This window comes from Pseudopipra pipra, chromosome 8, assembly GCF_036250125.1.
Source record: "Pseudopipra pipra isolate bDixPip1 chromosome 8, bDixPip1.hap1, whole genome shotgun sequence".
Lineage (NCBI taxonomy): Eukaryota > Metazoa > Chordata > Aves > Passeriformes > Pipridae > Pseudopipra > Pseudopipra pipra.
In genome coordinates, this window is record NC_087556.1 from 22,173,643 (window position 1) to 22,198,262 (window position 24,620).

The 24,620-nt window shown below is 35.7% G+C and overlaps 1 protein-coding gene across 1 annotated transcript in view; it reads right to left on the reverse strand.

The window, feature by feature from the left end:
* LOC135418090 (adhesion G protein-coupled receptor A3-like) overlaps positions 1–24,620 on the reverse strand; it is a 262,688-nt gene that overhangs the window by 27,859 nt on the left and 210,209 nt on the right. Inside the window, exons 14-17 of the mRNA XM_064662990.1 lie at positions 23,519–23,727; positions 14,529–14,656; positions 13,510–13,633; positions 4,932–5,077 (exon numbers count right to left, since the gene is read on the reverse strand). Coding sequence (XP_064519060.1) covers positions 4,932–5,077; positions 13,510–13,633; positions 14,529–14,656; positions 23,519–23,727 — 607 coding nt within the window. The remainder of the gene's footprint in view (positions 1–4,931; positions 5,078–13,509; positions 13,634–14,528; positions 14,657–23,518; positions 23,728–24,620) is intronic.

Consider the following 24,620-nt stretch of genomic DNA (forward strand, 5'->3'; position numbering starts at 1 on the left):
AGGGTTAACACTGTGAGCAAAGCACTAAGCAGATGCCATGACCTCTGTGGCATCATGTAAGTCTGTAAAATCTCCTCACTTTAGAGCAAGAGCCTCAGAACATGTCTGGTTGGCAATAACAGAAGAAGAGGCTTTTCTTGGATTTGAAAGTTTAGTGTGGTTTCTTCTTTTTGCAGTGAAAATATTTAGCATAATTTAATGCCACAAAGATACTTAGCTACTGTTTAGCTGGATACTGATTAATGTTTAGGTAGCTGAGAGAAATAATGAGCTTGGGAATGAATGTGAAGAGCTGCTGCCACATTGACAGAAGAGGGGGAGGATGCAAGTGGAGCACTGCTGCATCTTGCACATCCATGTGATCAGGGCTTATGTTGTTAGTCACCACTACACCACAAACACAGCTCACTAGGAAGACCCCTGTTGTTGCTGCTTCCAAGACATCACTCAGTATTCTGGAAGTGTATATATGATGTACAGAAACCTGCTCATAGAGAATAGCAGACACACACACACACATATCTGCATGTACACATCCATTAGCAGACATTACAGTTTGACTGAACTGCTCCAGTTCTCACCTACTATTTCTAGGTCTGCTCTGTGTACAGGTCAAAGGACAGTTTCTATAAAACACTTAAGACATTTCAAAATACATGAAATATGTAAACAGCTTTATAATTCTAAAAATTATTCTATTTAAGGTTGAAAACAGTTAGAGAATGGAATTGAAGCCAGTGGTATTGACTGTAGGTACTCTGTGTGTGCTGCTGAAAACGCTTTAACTTGCCTCAGTTGTGATCTTCACAAAATTCTCTATGTTCATATTTATTAGCCATAGTACTAAGGCTAATACTTTGAATACAAGGCCACACAATCCATTTCTAAATTGCTACTAAAGCTAGATACACAATTTTTCTAAAGCACTCCAGGGGTACTTTTCCAAGAAGTCCCACAATTTTACTAAGAACATTTTAAAAAGCTTATCAAGATATATTACATGATAAATAAGATGAATTTCAGCAGAGACAGTGACATCACCTGTTATCCATTTTGCAGTTGATTCTGCAACCCTATTTATGCACATTGATGTTTTTGCATGACAGATATAGGATATTGGACTCTGTAATCTGAAGTGTGCCATATTAGTTATCTTGTAAGACATTCATTGAATAAAAGAGGTGGGAGAAAATTAGGAGATATATTTGTACCTAAACCTGAGATAAAACTTAATTATCTGCCTCCTTAGCGCCAATCTCTGGCCCAGCTGGCAGCTTATTTATTTTTTATTTCAAATATTTATAATGCAATTGTGCTCAGTAGTTATCTTATTAAAAATGAAAGTAATCTAATTTTTTTCTGTCTTTCTAGAAAGGAATGGTTTTAACAGAATATCTTTCAGAAATATTTTGCTGCTTAGTCTGTACTTCTGTCTAATTTGCATGTGTGCAAAGCATCACATGAAAAATGCATGCACATACCAGGTACAAAAACCTAATACTACCTGCGCCTCAGCTTGGGCTGATGAGAAGTATTGTACATTGAAGTAACTGCTGAATCTTGCATGCTCCTTTGCCTTTGCTGGCAAAAGCTGACTTCAGATGAGTCAGAAGCTAAACTCTGCCAGGTTTAACAAATGTCCACAGAGGATGAACAGATAGAATTATTTATTTCTATTAAGAATACCGGAGAGTATATTTTACAGGAAGTAATTTCATTATCTGCTGAAGTGCTAAGATTCAGCATTTCAATACACAAAAGTCAATGATGCATTAATTTGATCCACCTCATTAGCATCCAGGCACATTTAGAGAAAAATGCCAAAATTGTTACAGTTGGTTCCAGTCATCAAAGTAATAGGCCCCGAGAGATTTAACTCTGTAATTAATAGATAATATATATTTCATGAATAATATATGTAATAAAATATATATCGTGTATAATGCATAGCATATATAATGTATCATATAATACATGATTAATGTATAAGAAGAGGCAATATTTAAAATCATATTGCCATGTAGAACAAGTTTCAGTAAAATTAGATGGCAAAAATGTTTCAAATTTCATCACTCTATCTATAACAGAGAAAACCAATAAAGAACCACAATTTTACATAATAGGACACTTATTGCTACAGCCCAGGGAAAACTAGGAGAAAAAGATCAAGTGCACCTCATTTGTCTTGCTTCTGCAACTGAATATGCAAACAGCAGGCAGAGAAACTGAAGTAACTGTTACAAGCACACGTCCTTTTCTACTAGTAAGTAAGGTCTCCTTTTAGGTATTTTGGTATTTATTTTCACTATTTCAGCTACTTTTTAGAGTGGATCAAACTCCTTGAAAAAAATGTGGTGGAACAATTTTTATGTCAGATTTATGTATTGATTTTTGGCAGTAGACTCCACTTACTGACTCACAAAAGATATCCCTATGTCTCATTCATATAGCAAGTGTATATATATGGAATACAAAACCACTTCTATGTGAACTGGAAACACAGTCTATCACACACCCCCATTACCAGAAAAGACTGAAGGACAACGCCAAAGTGTAATGTTTTTGCCAAACACATATTTGTATTCAACAAAACCTGAACACAAGGCAAACTAGGTCTATAGACAGGGATAACCGACAAACTACCTCTTGTTTAAAAGTGTCTTGTAGACTGTTTTATATTTTTCCCATCACTGGCGGTCCTGACATATAAAAAAGTTTAACTCAATCTCCATTTGAATCAACTTTATACCATTTAGACAAATTAACACTCCCTTACCCAAACCCAGACGTACCTGAGAAATAATACGTATAAAGGCCAGCATTGGCTTACAGACACAAGAACACTGACTAGTTAAAACATTCCTTATAAATGACTGCACTGAAATATAAGCATCTTAAATGGATTTTATGGAAATATTATGATACAGAATAACTTTGATATTAATTTCATTAAAATCAGGAAAGTTAAAATGCCCCAAAAAATTATCATTATAATTCTAAAAGAACAACGATTCCTAATTATGCGTTTAGCATTTTCTTGCTTAATGGGATTTTTAATTTTACATATACTGTGCCTGTTTCCTACACGAAGTGATCCTTACTATTTTGAATCTAGTACTAAACATTATGAAATCATATTAGACATTTCAGTGCCTGTGTCTCTAGGATATATGGTGCCCTGCATGAGAAAAATAACTTAGAATAATTTTACTTATCTATTAAACAATTATACTCATGTTCTCTTACAGCTAAAAGGAGGTTTATCATTTCTATTGCTAAACTTAAAATAGCTGCTATTTATTTTCTATAAATGTCTGAGGTCTGAGAACCTCAACATGACCGGTACAACAAAGATTCTAATTAGAGTAATCTTTTCTGTAACCTGATTGTCTATTGTTTTCCAACTCAAACAAGATTTGAATTTGAAGAACATACACTATGCTGGGTCTATGTAACTTGTAACAATTTTCTACTTTAATAGTCACAGTGCAGCATTTGAAAATTGGCAATTATTCATTTTGCCATGAGCTGGTAACTGAAGGACTGAAATTCTCATTTATGAAGAATAGCATAGTAAATCATGTATCTGCAAAGTCAGGCACTCCTAGTGAAAGTATATCCCCTTGCTTACACCTAACAAAGCTCAGGATCAGTATGGCAATTCTTCTCTTCACAATACAAATTTTATGTTAACTATAATCAATTTCATAACTAAAAATAAAATGTTTTATCAAAAGGAAATCTAATGATGTTAGTAAAAATTTCACTCAGCAGAATCAGACAGAAAAACACAATTCATCTTCCTACAGACTTTTAACACGTTGTGACATAACACAGTCATCTGTAACTGTTACTTGTTAAAAATTTTGTGTTTAAACTAAAATAATAACTTATTTTAGTCTATTTAGTCTTATTTTCGTCTATCCAAAAGAATACACTCATATGGATTTTTCACAGAAGAGCCATAAAAAGTAGAATTCTTATTTCCTGTCCTTCACTATAAAATGGAGGTCTTCAGGCTAAATTGACCATTCAGGTTTTCCCATGATCTTTGGGGAAAGAGAGGCACCTCCATAAGATAATTCATCCTGTCCTCATTAAACATCCAAGACAGATGGGAGGAACTGTTCTCTGGAAGTTCTTCTCTGTCTTAGTCTCCTTCCAAAATCTATACATGCACAATACATAACTTTGGGTAATACTTAATTTCTTGACAACTAAGCTCAAAAGAGATTAATTAATCTTCTAATGCCTTTAGCTGGAAAACCTAGTTTATGGTAAGGTTTTGTTAGCGTTTTTTTCCCCTTTCTGTGCATACTGACTATTCTGGCTTGGAGTTTGTGCATCTTACAGGCTTCTGGTAAGAATTCTTACTGTATTACACCTGTGATGCTGTCAGAGACACGTTTGTTAGCCTACTTCATCTAAAAAGCTGATAGGGAGGGCAGATTTCCAGTTGCTCCTCTAACAGCCTTAGATCTCTGATGTGGAATGAGGAAAGTTGCTATCAGGTTATTAGGCTACCAATACAAGTGTGGGCAAGAATTAAAGCAGAAGAGATAAGGGTAAAGGAAGAGTTATTATAGCATAGTTTCTGACGATTAAATAATGCTTGGAAGGAAGCCAGTTTTTGATTGTGTATGGGGTTTTTTTCCCTCCATAAGAAACCAACAGAAACATTTCAATTCTTACCATTCAGATAAAGGTTATCTGAACCCAGCCAATACCAGTTCTGCATATTTATATCTCCTGAGTAAACCATAAGCATACCATAAATATTCAGATATTTACACACACCTAAGTGGCTCAATTCTTTATGGATCCTATTTATAGTCTTTAAAAGGCAAAGAATACAGAAATAAAAGAAAGTGTTTATAATTGATATGTTTTAGGAAGACATTAAAAAATAAAGTGTAACTAATATTCCATACCTGAGTAGTGGCTGCTTTGGATAAGAAGGTTGGTCACTGTTTTGGCATGGCTGAGGTTTTTTTGTGACTTGCTTATAAATATTCCTGGCAGTTACTCCAATCCATAGCATGGTAGAGAGTGTAGAATAATGCAGTACTATGCCAACCTAGAAAAAACAATGGACAGTTAAACAACTCAGTAAGTGGATCAGTAAAACAAGAGTTTTAGAAGAATCTTACTGCATAAGTGTACAAACAAATAGATTTCTTAAAATGAATTTGTAAGTGCATCTAGCAGTTGCACTTACAAATATTTATTTAATCTATTATAGGTAATATCTGTAATGCCAGATGGCATGTTAGGAAACCAAGACTGTAAAGACATTAGTTTTCTAAGAACCTGATTAATGACAACATTTTACACCTGTTTGTGTTGCAAGCTTTGTTAGCTTACCATGACAATGAGATTTAAAAATTAATGAGAGACCTGTATTTTTCTTGCTATTTTCTTGCTACTATTTCCTTTAATTTTTCAAGAATGTCCTGCTGTAGTTCCCTCTCTGCTACATACAGCCAAGATTGACTTCTGTCAAAGGAATCAGTGCTATTTGCCCAAAACTAGATTATTTTCAGACATATTTTAAGAAACTTTTAAACTTAGCCATATAATTTTTAAAATTAAATGACAGGTCTTGGCAGCCTCCCTTAAAAAGATATACAATCTCTAATAGTGTTACTATCACCAAGAAACTGGTGTGTTTATCATTGAAAGTAAAATAAAGTACAAACACCTTTAAAATACTAACATCTTTGTTATGTTAATAATTGTTATTCATTACTATGGAAACAGTAATTGGACTTTTATCCAATCTCCACTACTTTATTACATCAGCTAAGTCTCCATCTGATTATATAAAATGAGGTTACCTTTGAAGCAATAACCTGACATTTTGCAGTGACAAGTAAAATATTGCTATAATTGGAAAGAACATAAATGTTTAAGGAATACAGAGAATTGCTGAATAAAGCTAACACAAATCTAATGACTTATTTGAACCAGTGTTCATTTTTTGCTCCACTTAAAACAAAATAATTGATGAGTAAAGAAAAAAATTCGATGCATTTTGTTTATATTTAGTAATATATTTCAAAACTTGAAGATAGCAGCAAATATCTTCAACTGGAAACCCTTTGTAACTTTCTCTGGGACTTGTCTGTCACATTAGACAAGGGAGTATAAAGCCTTCATTGCTATTGTCGCTTGAGGTAAAAGAAGCAGAAATAAGAGAATGAGACAACTTTATATCATCAGCTGGCAGACACTGCCAGCTCAGGGACTAGTGCTGTCTGGACTTAGTTCATATGCAGCTTGCAGCATTTCTGTAGGGACACAGTGAATCGGGCCATGAGTGAGGAGGGGAGTGAAGGAGTAAGGCAGGAGGGAGAGAGGAGAAGGAAAAAGGGGGAAGAAAAAGGAGGTATAAATCATGATGTAAAACCAGAAAAATTCTAGAGATTTGATTCCTAACCTCTTTCTCATTCCGGCATAGCACGCCTGCTATATATTCTGTATTCCACACAAGTATGATGTAAAAATATGAACAGTAGAATGAATTCCATGTGAAAAGGCTCCTACATGTGAAATGTTGAACAACATATATGGCCATATAGACAGCAATAATAAGCCACTTAAATGAATGAGAGACCTGAAAATAGTACAATAAAATCATTTTACTGAACTTTCAAGGAGGCAACTCAACTGACCTAACACATCATTGCAATGCCACGCCTTAGTCTCATTATTGTTCTTCACAGTGTGCTCACATTTCAGTAGCTGACTTTCTTCTGATATATGGACAAATTGAACAAATATAGACAGGAGACAGAAATGTTATCATCCTCTGATGATGTTATCAACTCTTTAATAATATGCATCCTTCTGTCTCAAAAAAACCCTAATCATTTGCATTTCTTGCTTGAAGGAAAAGAGGATATATCCTGATGATGCAGGACCTCCTTATGACTGACAGATGCAAGATGACACAACCACAGTGTGTCATTTGGAAGGATGCACTGAGCTGTTACACTAAATTCTAAAGGAAAGGGTGGGAGGATGGATAGGGTTAAAAATTAGAGGTGACTAAGAATTACAGGGTAAAACGCAGCTGCTGCTCCCTGGATGGAACATGGTCAATGTGACCCACAAAGGCTCCCTATACAACAATAAGCACCTGCTACGGCGAATGGAATGGAGGGTGGAAGAGAGTGGAGACACCGTGGCCTCCCTCCATGGAATTCCCTGCAGGGAAGGGAACATGGTAGTACCTTGTAGTTCAAAGACTATAAGTACCTGTCAACTGAGGGAGACAGATGCCAAGATACAACACATTAAGTATGTGAACCAAAGTAAGAGAATTTTACATCAATCAGAAATAAAAGTACTTATGACTAAAGTCACTCGAGCTCCACCTAACCTAACGAGATAGTATAAAAGTAAGTTATGAATAGGGGGAAAATTAAGGAAGACTCCACCAAAGCTGCTGGGATTAGTCAAAGGGCTGAACCTGTCTTCCCCCCCATAGGGATGCCTATTGAGTAAGAAACATATTCTATGCATGCTAAATGCTGTTATTAGGATTAGAGATTGTGCTTGCTTTATAGTATTAGTAGATTGCTTTAAACACATTTTTGCAGTCAGACACAATCACCAACGACCCATGAACCTTGTTAACCTGTCACAATTTGTATTAATAAAGCGTGTTATTCTATAAACTGTTAGAGTGAGTCCTTCATAGGTGCTAGTAGTTTCTGGCAGCAGAATGGGAAGATCCATTGAGGGGTCTCCATGCTGTTGGCTTAGTACCCCTGAGAAGGGCAGTCGAATCACCTTCCAATCTTACGAATCTGTTCAATGAACAGTCCCGATTACAGATGCTGACAGACCCCTGAGGCACTGACAGACAAGTAAATTACTAAGGGTCAAGAAAATCTCTTCCACACTAAGGGTTGGGTAAACCCCTCCCCTCCTTTCACATGACAGTGGAGATAATTTGGTTTCTCAATTACCATCACAAAATATGCTTTTGGACTAGAATTTTTGCTCTTATTCATCCACTAACAATAATTAGTAAAGAAATGCTTGTCACGCCTCATATTGAAAACTCAGTGTTTCAAAGTAGTAGGCTTTGCTCTCTGCCCCATGTCTCCACACTGACATCAGTAATGTTACAGAGATGTATTTTCCTCACTGTTGCGCTTAGGGACTGTGACTGCAAGCTCTTTTGTCCCATTCAGTGGGACCACCTCTTTCTACCTCTCTTAAACTAGGAAGACATCTGAACTCTATGCTAGAAAGACATATCATGGAAGGGAAGGACAAGGCTCAACAGAAAGGGGAACAGAACAAATGTGGCTTTGTTCAATACACTCTTACTTAACTCTGCTAGCAAATGTAAACCTGCATGAAAGGCCCAGGGTAAAAATTTATCTTGTGTATCTTGTGACTGGATTTGTGCCTCTGTAAAGTTTGAGGCAAATAAATATATATAAATTTAAGAGGAAAGTACATATATACAAATACATACAAATTGCCACACCCAAGTGGCAACTTAAAACTATTTCTGCTATTAGTAGAACTTTTGTATTTCAAATTATAATTATATAATTACAATTATAAAATTGTGTGAAAAAGGTCGAGTTTTCCACACAGAACAAAGGATTATGACTGTAAACGTTGAAGTGATGACCCTTATTTATAAGAAGGTTTTCCACTGACAGTCCAAATGATAAGGAAAAAACTGTCAGGACATATGCATTGAAAGACAGTATTGCACCTAAAGCTCTTTAATGACCACAGTTATAAGGCGAAAATTTTCTTGTTTGCTTGGATTCAGTTTTTCACATCCTGTGTTCTTAGAACACTTATCTTTGGGAATAAGCACCAGCCTTTTGAATAGAAGATTATGCTTTTCTGCAGTAAGAAGATGCTGTCTATTTGTGCTACTTCAAGAAATTTCAGTACCTTAGAGGTAACTTAAGTTCCACATGATGCCGTTACCATGGTAAAGACCAGAATACACATTTATGCAAAGCATTTGGGCACAAAAAGCTCCCTTGATCAACTTGAACTTGCACACAAATTTCTTTGTTTTTCCCAAGTTTTTAATTCAGTTTCTTTTCTTTTTTTTTCCAATTGTAGTCATATTTCAATAAGACTGTACTTCTTCAGCCAGTTCTATTTAAAGAAGGATATGGATATGCACTGACATTCTGATTAAACTATTAATCCTGCAACGAAAGTGATTCTTTTCAGTGAGATGAAGGGATTCAGGAATTTCTCTGCAGACTGTAACACCACTGGATGTGAATTTTTCATGATCTTTAACATTTAGCATTAGAAAAAAACCCATGCTCTCTTCACAGGTAGAAAATTTAACGCAAGAAGTTGAACCTTCTGAGTTGAACTTGTAGGCTACTTGCTAGTATGGAATGGGCTTTGCCTTTCTTGTTGAAGATTTACTGCCTTACAGAAAGGAATTCACAAGCAGCTTCACATTTGGCATTTATCAGGGAGAAGGGAGATCTGAGCTGTGCCAAAGTTTACATGGAAACTTTCATTTTAAAAAACATATAGGAGGTTCTTCGAGATGCGATTGAAGTGATCATGCCACTCACTGACTGGCCACTAGGATAAAAAATTAAGATCCTGTCTTGCTCCCTAACTTTTCTGCCTCCTGAATCTTGTGCCCTTAAGCCTATTCTTCATGCCACAACATGCTGAACTGATGATTTCATTCCCTAGCATCCATAACCTCATGGCTTTCATGCTTTCCTGGAAAGTAGGGGCCATTCATGAAATTGAAATCTTTGTCTGAGAGAACAGAACTGATGCCTCCCACACACAGGGAGTGATCCAGCTACATTCTCCTTTCTCTCCCATTCCTTACATAAAAGGAGTAATCTTCCTTCTGCCATTTGAAAGAAAGCAATATGAGATCCTAACCGTGGGAGATGGAAGGGGATGACTATGTCATCCACTAGCTGGCTCAAACACCTTTCTGGTAGTGTACTGGCTCTGATTAATCCCATTTAGCTGCTCCTAAGACAACTTTTGATTTGCATGAAAGACTTTGCCATAAATTCAAGACACTGGATTCTACAACACCAGTCAACATTCAGTGACACCCAGAATCAGATTCACGGGTAATCTAAACAGTTTGTAGATTCATTCACACAGGAGAGAGGTATGAAGATGCAATGAACTCTTCTAGACCAACACTCTAGCATCAGTTTTCCTTATAAATCATAGACTGCATAGCACATATGCAAGTGAAACATCTATACAAAATCTCATGAAATATATATGTAGGTTTAAAAGGGAATTTTAGATTTTTAGATTCCATATAAAAATAAATATCTGACCACCTCTGAAAAGACATTTTTTTTGTTTGATTATTTCACCTTCAAGGGGATTTGAAGGTTCTTTCAGCTATCAGAGAAAATGGGTTCATTTCCATAGCATTAATTTCTGATGCTTAAAACTAGCCTGGAACTATTCATTTAGAGGCAGAAGGCAATCCAAATGAAGCTATTTTAGAACCATCCTTTTTGGTTAATTTTGAAGGATAAAAGTTAACTCAGTCTATTATTTCACTTGGGTAAGGATGCAGCAGTGAAATTTGTGTGAAAGTTTTAGGGATAATTACAATAAGAAAGGTGGTGGTTCACCGGCTTTGATACAACATTTCAGCGATTAGGACAAAAAATACTCGCACTTGGAATCTTTCGGTACGCACTCAGGAAACAAAAGGTGGAAATTGCATTGCTGCAGGGTAAAGCTGTGTTTTGAATTTTAGCAAATTGAAAGGTGTAGTAGTATGGTAACACTGAAAGTGTTACACCTGCAGTATAAGTAATATTTTAGTGCTGCTTGAAGCAGTAACATTTTCACAAATATATTTTAAACCCCAATGTCAGGTTATTTTCCAGAACTGAGGAAAAAAAAAATAAAAGGGAGAAAGAGACAAATCTTAGACTGAAGGGACACAGAAGCCCAAGCCAGCTACATAATATACATTTCATTGGCTGAATGATTTAAAGAATTGCTGTATTCCATACATAGGAGAGAAGGAGTGCTGTCCACCCCATAAACACTTATGCAAGCTGTGGGGAATGTTCAAATACATAAGCTTCTCAGGAAACTATTAGTGTCTCTCCCTGACTCCTGACTCCGTTACTCCTAGCTTTGGCACCCTGAACATTAATTCACAGACCAATTGTCTCAGGGTTATCACAGAAGGACACAGGCACTGGTGTCGGGGTTGACAGAGAACCTGTCAGCAGCCTGGCATTTAGTGATGAGGAATGTAAGCAACTCTAAGGAAATAGTTACTGTAATGCTGGATGGAACAAACATAATGCAGCCCAGACCAAAGGTCACCAATCAAAATGTGCATAATATCACCAATGACAGTGTGCACAGTGTCCTCAGGTCACCAATGACAGTAAGCACAGTATCTTCTGTGTCTCCAATGGAAATACGTACTGTGTTTTATGCTTGAGACTTTTGACCAATTGTGTTGTGGCACGATAGTGTACAAAGAGTATAAAAGAAACACTTGAGAGCAATAAACAGCTTCCTGATCACCTTACACCTGGACTACGTCTGATATCTGTGTCGCTTTGGCCGTTCCGACTTCAGCAGCGACACACTGGGACTCACAGAATTTTGAAAAACTTGCTGTCAGAAAGCAAGAAAGGATCTGTGGTGGGGTACAATGTTCTGGGAGTGAATATTTGTTCAACCTCTGTTACCAGCTAGAGGAGTCTTCTCTTAGATGATCTTTGTGGGTCCCTTCCAACCCAGCATGTTATGTGATTCTGTGACTGTTTGAACTATTTCATCCATTAGCCCTATCTAATTACATCAGACAGACAACTTCTACCAGGAAACAGAGGACAGCCTGCATCTTGTGTGACCTGTATATTTTTTGTCTTTTAACTACTGATGATATTGTCTGTTAATGTAGCATGTTGTCAGGTAAATAATTAACTTTATGAAACTGGTTAGAAGACATATAGGAATGAATCAATTCAGTTTCTGTAAGTGTGCATGTTTCTCAGCAGCTCAGGATCTGGCGCTATACCATAGCAAGAGACAGATGTCACTGATAATGCATTTTATGAAGATACCCCTGTAGTTTATGTATTACTTGTAACAGACTATTAATAACACATTTATCTCAATCAATTTTTCATTATAGCTGTTAATACCACATTGTTACCATGCAATCCGCAAAGTAAATAATCAGACAACGGCAGCAACAGATGGTCATTTGCGATCATGTAATTACATGGCCATGGCTGCCCTACAAACTAATCTGCTACCCTCACTTGCAAACTGCAGATAAAGACAATGGTAAGTGATATTTCAATTTACTAGAACTTACAGATTAATTATGACACAACACATTAGTTATTGTGAGATATTTATCTTAAAATAATCTAGTGGATAACTGTTATTAAATGAATAGCATGTAATACACAAAGGTAGACTTCACACTTATAAATGTTACAGTGCTTACAGATCTACATGTGATGTTTACTGATGGTCATACACAAGTATACACAAAAGGCTTGCAAAGCATTGCACCGAAAACTAGACTGATAACTCTTACTATAATTATGCAAATTTTGCATTGATTCTGCTGTTATCTGGTGACACTGGCTATTTACACCCATTCCAAAGAACCAGATTAGTGACAGGCAAAATATCTGGGAGAAGGTTGGCTAAAAGAAATGCTTTATTACAGCAAATACCAACAACATTCATGAGACCTGGAGCACTTCTATAAAATCCAAGAGAAGAAATATTTAAGATAAACAAATTGCAACGATCCCTCATCAGGCATTACGGAAGACAACTAAAATTACTTTCTTTACACATTGTACAGACTCAGGGCAGCTAAAGCCAGCCCTCTCTGTGCATCTCACAACACTATTGCCCCAAAATGGCTGAAGCAGGAGATGTGAAACAGTCCAGCAGTGCAAACAGGGGCCCATATATCACAAATATACTGGTCTGCTTTGTTTCCTTAGCTCAAGTTGTAATTAAAAGACATATCCATACTATAAACATTAAGCTGCCCAAGTGTATATTTAGAGATCACCCAGTGAAGCCAGGGCCTCCCTTGGGGAAATGGTATGTGTATTATAGTGAAGCATTAACCTTAGTCCCACACATCCAATCCAAAACACGAGAAGGACTGACATATTTTGAATTCATATTTTTCAGCTATTCTACACAGCAGAGAAATAATAAAACTTTCATGGCTTTAAAAAAAAAAAAAAACACCACCAAGTAATTCTGAGCTTCAGAGACATTAATGTCTCCTACACCCTCCTACAGAAACTCAGGTGACAACCAAACACTGAACACTTCCAGTGCTGGCCTTTAAATGATATACTTACAATGATTTATTTTGAAAAGCTTAAGATCCAGGAACAATATACAAAAAGAAGGAGAACTATCAATATTATGGTGAAAATTCAGTTGCAAGTTTCAATTCTCTAAGTAAGAATTACTAAGACAGATACTTACAGCTTGACATATAATTGGATATTTAATGCGATTGATTCCACCAGCAAAAACAGCAAATGTAAGAGCAGTATGGAAGCAAAAGTTGAGAAGCATATGCCATCCTTTTCTACTTATTCGGATTGTGCTGTTGAAAAAAATCACATTTTAAAATTAAAAAACCAACATATCTATCATGAAAATTACTATTTGAAAAAAATATTTAATTTGATAGAATTAAATTCTCTGATTCTTGAATATCTACATAGCAATCTACCTACAGGACAGAGCCTGACTTATACAGCCTTGAAATGAATGGTAAAAAGGTAAGGTTAATGGTAAAACCTGTAAAAGTCTACTGATTTAAAGTTTCCTCCACCAAATCAAGCATTTAAAGTAGAGTACTAAAAGCAAAAGGCTTATTGCATAGCTTCAGATATGCAGAACTTTAACAAGACCTCTCTAAAGTATTAAATGGAAGATGAAGATCAGAAGATATTGCATTAAGTTCACTTAATTAATATTTAGCAGCTTCTACAGTACAATACATTCCTACTCTTTTAAATTGCTAATGGTCTTTAACAAGAGGTATGTAGTTAAAATGGCATTTATATAAATTTTTCACAGAAAGGAAAACACAAGCTTTCTAAAACTAAAATTTAAAAGACAAAGAGAATTTCTTTTATCCAATGAGAGTTACTAGTTTTCCAACCAAACCTGGTCTTTGAAGCCAGTGTAGCTTGCCAAAGTCTGCTCAACTGGAAGTTGCCAGAAAGCAACTTCATAGTGCTCATGGTTTTATATTGAAATGTCAAGTTAGAAATCTTAGGAAAAGTGTGCAGAAGGATACAGCTTGGGAAAAGCTTAGGAAAGGTTGACATAACCTTTGTTTTGATTTCTCTGCTGTAAACCACATTGCTGCCATTACTATCCAACAGTAATTCAGAACATTTTAATTTATATTTACAGTAGGGGTTAAAAAAATCGAAGTACTCAGAATATTGCTGACCATTTAACACAAGTGCTTAAAATGGAATTCTTACCTGTGATGGACAATGTAGGTGATAATGGAAGCAAACAGGCACAACAACATAACTGCAGTACACGCGTAAACCACAGGGTGCAGAAACTCCCCTGGGTACTGGGGGAAAGACAGCACTGTCTTAAAATCCTATGGAGAAAGCAAAATGATTTAACATTGTCAGGCATGTGTGAAACTGAGACTTCATTTCAATATGTCCTGTCATTTCTAGCTGTTCCCTTTCAAGGGCAGGAAAAAAAAAAGATGAACTTTTAATGTAGATACAGTTCATGAATTTACAATAACATCAGTCTGCTCTTTCCTCATCTGCATACACTTTGCCAGACAGAAATTAACCTTTTTGTACAAGCAGACATATCCTAATTAAAAAAAAAGGTCTGAAAAAACACACAGAATATTACATTTTCCTGGCATTAGCAATGTGTGTTCCTTCCGATAACATGAACTTTATGTGTGTATTTTACTAGGATATTAAGTACAAAATATCAAATTACCATAGAGGTCTCTAAATGGCATATACGTGGCTGCAGAAGAAGCATTCAAAGGAAAAAAAGCCCTGAGAATACACTCAAAATATAAACTGACTTGTTCCTGTATTCAAATAAATTCCCAGCTGATACACCTCCTCTGACCCAGTGACCTTCACACTTAGTTGCAAATACTCTACTACCTATAGCAATTCAAAACCAGTTGGTACAGCCATACTAACGGCAGAATAAAGATCCATGCATTCCTTTTGGACATGTTAGTGCCTACTGATACAAATAATGATAAAACATAACAAAAAACTATCAATATCTTTGTAAAATTAACGTTAGCAAATTCCCATTCTAAATTACTAGATCACACAAATAAGAAATAACAGAAGAGCTAAGTCTGGAAGTGTGATGGATTGAAAGCAAAGGGAACACATTACATAAAACAGGATGTCTTAAGATTACCTGAATTAAAGCAAACAACAGGGGCTCACTGTAATACATCAAGCCACACCTGTTTATGGCACTACATTCCTACAAACAAATACTAAAAATTATACACAAAAACTATCACCTGAGTGCAAACAAAGTGTCATATACATGCCAGTCCCCATGTGCAGTGGCACTAACTCTGCACACAAAAATAAATATACATCCCAGCACCAGAAAAAGCTAAAATCTGAAAAAGTACTGACTATGACAATCCAGAAAACTCTAACACTGAAAATAGTGGCATACATTTAAAAGACTCTTTTCTTATTTGTCAATTTTAGGTTCCCCTAGAAGAAGATTCAATACATTATTTTCCAGAGGTGAAACCTCTCCTCAGGAGACTAGGACTGTAATACTAATACCTCTTCTTAATTGCATTTGCATGCAGAGAGTTGATTTCTAGCACCATTATTTATGTATATGAACTTGTCCATGCACAAGCAACTAATGTTCATGAGCGTATGCAGTTATTAAATCTGGGGAAAGGAACCATTCCATTTACCTTCCAAAATGATCCTCACGAGTAACAGATGCCTTAGTAGTTATTATTTTTCTTCATTACTAGCTTTAAAGTTCCTAAGATTGATTGTACCAGTTTCTCCACATGCATATGAATGTCAGTTCTAAACAGAGCAGCTTACAACATATAAAGGATCATCAAAATGAACAAATAATTTATTAACAGGATGACATCTATATGTTACCATGTCCCATTTCTCTCCAGGTACTTCCTCAGCTTCAGTTGAATCTATTCTGTCATCACCTGTCTCTCATGTAAGTCCTCTCTCAGCCCTGCCCAGTTCACCAAGACCCAAAGTGAAAAGTGGAGTCCCTTCTCACAGGGGTACTCAGCTTATGCTGTCTCATCTAGAGATGTCTGTGTTGTTACTCTTCCCTCAACCACAAAAGGAATAGAAGAGAAAAAGAACTATGTCTTTTGATGTATTAACTTTTTAATGTGACAGATCTACGCTCTTAAGGCTTCCTCTTGATTTTATTTTTTTTCAGAATATACTGAATTTACAGATTTCAAATAATTCTTTAAAAGTCTACTGGTTCAGAATGGTCACTGAATGTCCACTCAAGAACCTTTTTTGATCATCTTTTCTCCTATGTTTTTATTTGCATCATCTCCTCATTAATTCTTTTATAGAATGAGTTTCTTGAGATAGACCAGTATTTACCAGAAATGTTCAATACAATTTTGGCTCATATTACTGGAGCGATAATGCAGAAATACTCTGCTGAAAATAATAAAACATCTACTTCTAGCTCATATTCTTACAATTGTATTTCAGTATACAATAGTACACTTTGTCATAATTTTAGACACACATTTACTTCATTTCTGTGCATTCAGAAATCTGTTACTGTAACTATACGGTAGTAACAGTGCAGCTATTTAAAGAACTAAATATATTAGATATTTCTGAAAAAAACACACTGAAAAGTAAAGTTGTGAAAAAGGAAGCCCAGTGAAGCTACACATTTATGTAGCAACAAATGAAAGCAATTTTACTTGAATAGCATCCTTCAGCATACTAAAGAACCAGTTTTTAATAGTTTAAATGCAAGGTTCAACCTATCACTATGTTTGAACATCAGTATAAAAGCAAATGCCATCTGTCCTACAGGAATACAACCATTTTGCCTGCAGAAGAATGAAGAACAATCAGCATCTTAAAGCTAATTCCATTTTAAAATTTGATTTAAAAAATTATCTCTAGTCTAGTCTTTTACAGTAAATAAGTGGTAAAAGTTTTGAATATGATAATGCATTAGCGCCAATGTGGAATATCCTCTTTTAAGAGTTTTGTACATTGAAAACTGATTTCATTATAGATATATAATAAATTTATCTTGTCTGCTCTTTGATGATAATTAAACCTTATTGATCTGTCAACCTCCCTCAAGTAATCTTCTGGGGAAGACAACATGCAGAAAACAAGCATTTTTTAATGCAATACACAAAGCAACATAATTGTATGTTGCATTTTAAAAAGTTGGGTTTGATTTTATTTCCTAGAGGGGATTCAAATGATGATGATATTGAAAAATGGCAGGAATTAGCTAGAGGAAAATGAATACATACAAGACTTTGACCATTATGAACTGGTGTCTACAACTACAAATATTGTCTAATGAGAATTTGTCATTTATTCACCCTTATAAGAAGGTGTGAAACTGGCTTCTTTCAGCTGTAAATGCCATCACAGTATATAAAGCACAAGAGAAATCAGTAAAGGAAATTAGTAACACAAAAGAATTCTTATCAGCTACTTCATCCAACAATCACAATTATAAAAATATCAGAGTGCAAATGGAACTGTTTCACTTTAAATTGATGCTTCATTCCAAAGATCAGCTGAAACAGAGACATCTATTCTGTTCAGTTAAAATTCAACATGTACAAAGAGGTATAGACAGATTACATACTAAAGGCAGCCCTGAGACATCTCATGGCAGATGTTGAGAAAGTTGAGAGAAAGATACAGCAAACCAATACTATGTATTTGGTACTTTCAAGCAAATCACAGCTGCTAAATGGAATCCAGTTTGTGATATAAATTGTTGTAATCCATCTATTTATATTGGCAAATTAAACATTTATTTTTAATATATTGCTTGTAATAGTATGATATTAGAAAGTATAGTCTAACTGGTTTCTGTGTTTGAAGCAGGACACCTAAAACTCTAGGAGTAATATCCAAGCACCACAGAGACTTAGAAACACAACTGATTTGAACAATCAGTTCTGGTCAGATTTAAATTTCTATTTGTATTTAGATTCTGACTACTCAGAAAAAACCCCCAGACAAGCCAAGGCAGAGGTGAGCACTTGTGGACATGAGGTGAACTCCACATTGGGCCATATTATCAAGAGTGCATGCAGCAGACTGAGGGAAGTGATTATTCCCTTCTGTTCACCACTTGTGAGCCCAAATCTCAACTGTTGTGTCCAGTTTTGGGCACTTCAGCACAAGAAAGACATTGATGAATTGGAAGGAGGTCAGTAGAAGCCACCCAGACAAGACGTCTCAAGACCGAGATTCCAGGTCTTTAATTTACATCTCCCAAGAGTTGGCACATTTTACTGAGCTTTATAGTCTGAATCCCTTTACCCTCTGGTTGAAGCTGCACCATGAGGAATACAAGATCCATTAGGCCAATAGAAAGGAAAAACAAACAGAAAGAAAGAGCTGGAGCCAAAGGCTTGATTTGTGATAAAATCATCGCATTTTGAAGGACACAAGCCTGGATTTTTGACCCCACTACCAAACTGATTTATGCATTTTACAGAGCAAATAATACATATTATTAAGTGCAATTTAATAAAATGTAGATGTAACCCAAGGAGAAAGGAATAAAAGTCAGATATTGCTCATAAGAGTAAGTCCAAGGATTTGTGCAAAAGTTTGACACATTCAGGAATATTCTTAAAAAAAGCAACCTTTTCTGGGAAGCTGGAATCAATACTGTCCATATGGACTAAGCATTCTCTTATGAGAATGAGCATTACATGAGCAGTACATGCCAGCTGAGGACTCAGGTGAGGAGTATGTGCCTTATTGCTAGGCCACTGAATGACAGCAGAGCTTAGAAATCTAGCTCTTCACTCTGTAGAGGAATCTAATTCCAATAAACCTGGTAGTTCCCACTACTCCAAATGTTAATTTTGCATGTACCGGATAAACTTTCTGGATCATTTTCATAGTCTTTGGTGCTTAAATTCTGCTAAGGTCTATTCTGTAGGTGTTTAAACAAAAAAAAATAAAAATTGAAAGGTTCATTCTTATACCTCTCATTATAAGCAGGCTGATTTTTCAAAGTACAGAACCATGTTTCCACAGCCTGTTATGAGAAAACCCTGTGTCCTCTATGGGGAAAATGTCAAATATTGTAATTATGTCAACCTTCTAAATGACATCTCTGTAATACTTCCCAGACTCATGAATTAATTTCTCAAAAGACTTAGACAGGCTGATTAATTTTGAAACATGGAACTTTAAAAGACTGTTTTCAAAACTGAACTTTGTGAATAGGCTTAAGAAATACTGCAGTTGTCTCTAGTCACACCGAAAATATTGAAAAAGTAGTTTTTGTGGTACTATGATCCTACCAAGGCTTAAAAGATTCAGGGAATGCTTGCAAAACAACAGAAGAAAAATCCTGTAACTCTTACTGTGATCCATTCTAGTATCTTGTCTCTCTTCAGTTTTTCATTCACACAGTTTCCCAAGTTTTGCCTCCAGAACAGTTTCAAATATACTCTGTCAACCCAGTCTTCTCAGGCTGAATTATCTCACATAAGCATCTGCTGAATGTATTCTACTTTTGCAAATAATTATTCCTTACACTCACAAACCAACACCAAAAATCCAACAAAACCCACACCTATGTTGGTTGGAATAATGAGACATATTGTGACAAAACAGGAAAGGAGTTGTTTACGATTTTATGTTAATTTAACCTATTTTTAGGATTATAATTAAAAGTGCTAAAAATATTTATTAATCCATTTTATGTTAATTGGAAAGTATCATACTTAGATTTCAGAATTTTACTTGTGTTTATTTGGCAGATTTGAGGAAGTTACTATTGACAAAGCAGTCTAAGAGGGAAAAGGAAATGCTGTATATAATTACACTAATATCCATCCCTATTGAATTTCTATTCTGTTCTAAGAAAAATGAGAGGAAGAACAGAGGACAATATAAGCCAAAACATATTTAGCAAATTTTGAAATTCAATGTTGCTGTTGGATATTTTTATTATGTCCTGAAGAGTTTTTACTCAGATATGCAGGTCTCTAGATCAGTCATAACATAAACACATTGTCCTGAAAAATTAAAATATCGATATACAGCTCTGTTCACACAAGAGCAAAAATATATAGTATTTATAAAACAAATATTTGTATTAGATATACCAAAGCTTCAAAGTATATAAGTTCATAATTTTACTCTAAAATAGAAAATCATACTGCAGAGTTCAGGACCCTAGAGGGCTTTGGCCATCTCTGAAAGAAACTAGAGTGTAACTGTGTCTCTTCCTCCTATAGATAACAGAAAAAAAAAATAGGGGACTAGTCTAAACACGCTGTATATGAAGAGAAAGGCAGGAATATAATTGGAGAGTTAGTTCACAGTAGTTTACTCTCACCCCTAGGACATACTACCCAAAAGCGCTCAGAAAAAGATAATGCTGTATTATGTCTGACTATTATTTTACTTCTATTTGCTAGCCCAACCCGGAGCAAAGTGACAGTGTGAGGCCACATGATGGAAGGAGCTTGTACCAACCCAACCCAACCCAACCCAACCCAACTTTCCAACCCAACCTCCAAACTATACTCTTTCTCTCACTGACATCACTTGAACAAATGTCACAGAGAGAAATCAAATGGCTCTATGTGAATCCTCTCAGTTGAAGTATGCTCATGCTTATTAATTATCAATCGTAGTTGATAAATCCTTGATTGATGCCTTTCTAAAAAAGGACTCTACAAAACCTTAATTTTAACCCCTGTGTGGCACATAGGCATAAACAACTTTTATAAAAGCAGTTTAAGAAACTTTGTCTTACTATTTAAAAAATGACAAATCAGAAAATGTGCTGTACTAGCTATAAAATGGACAGTTGGATTAACTGAGGTTTCTGTTTCATCTTACTCCACTGCAGGATATTCTGATGGTAATGTAAAGCCTTATTGCTGCTTTTCAGTTAACAGACACTACTTCAGTTTTCTGCTATTACCCCAAACCATAATAATCAATTATGAATTTTCATTGTTTAATAGATACATTTATCATGATATTGTAGCTAATTTCATTGGATACATACCAGATACCAGCTATTTTGAATTTGCTAACGTTTTGTTAGTATTTTAAAAATATATTAGGCACTTAGGTAGGAATTAAGAAGATACACATAGGCACTTTATACTGTTCATATTATAAGTTAACAGCTATGTACAACAATGAAATATTTTTCATTTCTGGTATGAGAATTGAACTGCCCAGAAAAGCCTAGTATCTCTCAAATAAAACAATCCCTGACTTTATGCCACAAAACAGTGATTAAGAAATAACACTTGAATGAAAATGGTTGCACATAATGCAGCTACAAAAGTTTTCCAATAACTGTTCAGAAAGACAACTCCTGGAAAATATATTTGGGTGTGCGTGCATTTTTATATATATATTTTAAAATTACCTAAGTCATCTTTTTTCTTAAAAGTGACTGTGAAACATGAGCTAAGAAACATATCACACTGTTTGCTGCCATAGCAATTGCAAAGCAAGGGCGAGTCTAAGATTCTACTTTCTTGTCTTGCACAAGTAAAAATGGAAGATGCGCACATGAAAAAAAAGCAAAGTTGAATTATTATATCAAAATAAACACAAGACCTAAACCTGAATTACATACCAGATACAAAAGCTGCAGTAAAAAGTGCCCCAGTTGCCTTTACGGTTGTAGAAAAACCCATCTCATACATCTTCTCAGAGATAAATGAGCTTTACAAACTAAAAATTACTTGTAGCCCTTGTGTCAGTATTCAATTTTTCAAACCAAAAGACACCATAGAATTGGATGCTTGCAAACAGTAGTTTCACATTTAGTAACTACTCAAAGTTTAAGAACAAGCTGAACTCAAGCACTTGAAGGAGGAGGAAGCCATTTTGGGTGTGGCACCTGCAAAGTCAACAGGTGCTTTCTTTAATGAATTTAGAAAAGCATCCTCAAAGCACAATTATGTTTCACATTCTGGGAAACAAGTGGATAGGGGAAAAAAGGCAACTCATAGAAGCTGTAGAAAATGAGGTATATTTGATGTCGTCAAATTGGAGGAACAGCTCTTAAATTCTGAACAGTTCTGGAGTGTGTGAAAAAACGTCCAAGTAAGTCTCAGGGAAATCAGTTCTTACAAAGTGGACGATAATATCTGCATTTAACTCGTGGGTGCCACAACTTTGTGCTATGATTGGCTGCCATCTGGGCTCCATCTGACAGCAGCAGATTGGTATTCTCTGCACACGTCCTCACAATTCCTGTCGCCTGTGTTTGCTGTCCCTTACACATACACACAATACATTATTTACTCAACTATAAACATTTCTGTAATGTACACAAGCAGCATCTACAGTGCAATCATGCATTAGCATTCAGAATCAATCTAGTATAAATAGTACACATCTGTCTAATCTTTTTACAACTGGCTCATAATAAATATTTTTAGTGCAAACATTTTCTCATCTATATGTTGTTAGAAACCTTTCAATTTTTGTTTGCTTTCCCTTATTTCCTGAATAATAACAGGTTATTAGTGCATGCATAATATTTTTGCTTTCATGAAGGTAACTTTCTGCTAAGCAGGTTAGTTAAATAACTGCAATGGGAACTGTAAGTGTGACTGAGAACAGAGAAAAGAAGGCTGATGTGTTAGCACTGCACAGGAATATTTTTCCTCACAAACAGCAATTTCATAAGTAGGCTATCAGAATTGGTGTACAAACTAAAACTCCTACAGAATCAAGGACAGCACTGTCCTTACTTAAAAGAGCAGAAGATGTTATTCCTCTCCATTTATTAAATGATTCAACATTGCGGTATGCCTGCAACTAATTAGTATGATCAACACAGTGCAGGGCAGGAACAAAAGCAGACCAGCCTCTGAGATGTGCTGATGTAAAAGCACACAGGAGTATACATTTTTAAACCCTGTCCTATAATTCATAACCATTACATACTAATCATTCCTTGATGGAACTTTTATTTTTAAGGCTGAATCTAATGTCATTTCTGATTAGGCCTGTCTCAGGATATTAAAACTGACCACCGAGGTATTCCCTTGCTAGCAGTTAAATAACTTACTTTGTTTTAGACTGTCTTATACTAACCATTATGAAACCCCAGAAGGTTAGCTACTGACAAGTAAGAACGGAACATAAAAAGAACATATATGTACAGCAAAATAGAGAGAGAGAAAAATATAGGTATATTTGCTAAGTCATATACTTACCATTAGCACTGCAAAGTTACTGAAGTGCGTACTCTGAATGGTGGTAATATTGCCTGCAGAGCTAATTATGTGGCACCCTTCTCCCCACCAGCCTCCATGTCCATCTAGAAGGTCAAAATCCCAGAAGGCTGCAATGGGGTCTATACCCCGTGCCAAGTGCCTCAATCCTATAGTGAGAGGGCTGGTGAGGTTTCCAAAACTGCACCCATCTGTAAAAGCAACAAACTGAATCAGAGAGATGGACTGGAAAACCCTTTAGTGATGAATGCTGTGTAAAGAGATCAGATACACTAAACTATAGGGAAAAAAGCCAGACATATAATCTTCATGGTCAAAATCAAAGGTAGTGCTCATATCAGAAAAGTTTGAAATAGTATAAATAAATCTGAACATTTCAGTTCCATAATGTGTCCAAATGATCTAATCATCCATCACAAAGCAGATCTTTCTTATCGTTTCAGATTCTTCAGTTATGACCAGTGTTACACTATTGCCCATGTAGCTACAGAAACAGCTCAGTTTCATGGTATGATTAATAGCTGAGACAATTCTGCACTTTCAAAGTCACATTTAAACAGTTAAAATGTTAATAGAAATGAGAGCACTACTCAGGATCAAATAAAATCAGAGAAATTGCCTGGGTCATTAATCAAAATAATTACTCAGTAGCACATACAATATATCTTATTTAGACAAAAGTCTTTAACAACACCTGTTTTACATCCATCGTATCAGAAAGTATACTGCTGAGTATTGATAAATGCAACAGGGCACTACTCCCACTCCAAAAGCCTTATTGCTATCAGTGCCTGGGATACTAACACTGCAATTTTCATTGTAAAGAGTAAAATAAGGCTCCTTCCGATAGCATCCTGCTTTAAGCAGCAAGCATCTCGAACAACACTGTCAACAAACAGCAGTCCAGAAATTGCATTTTAATCATAGCGCGAGTGCATTCCTTTATTTGCAGGACAATCTGAATGAAATCGTGCAGATAGGAACAATTGCAAACATCGTACTAAAGACAGAGACTGCTTGCAGCCTCTCAGCCCACTGTATACTCTACCCCTCTATTCTCTACATAATCAAGTACACCGCAGCT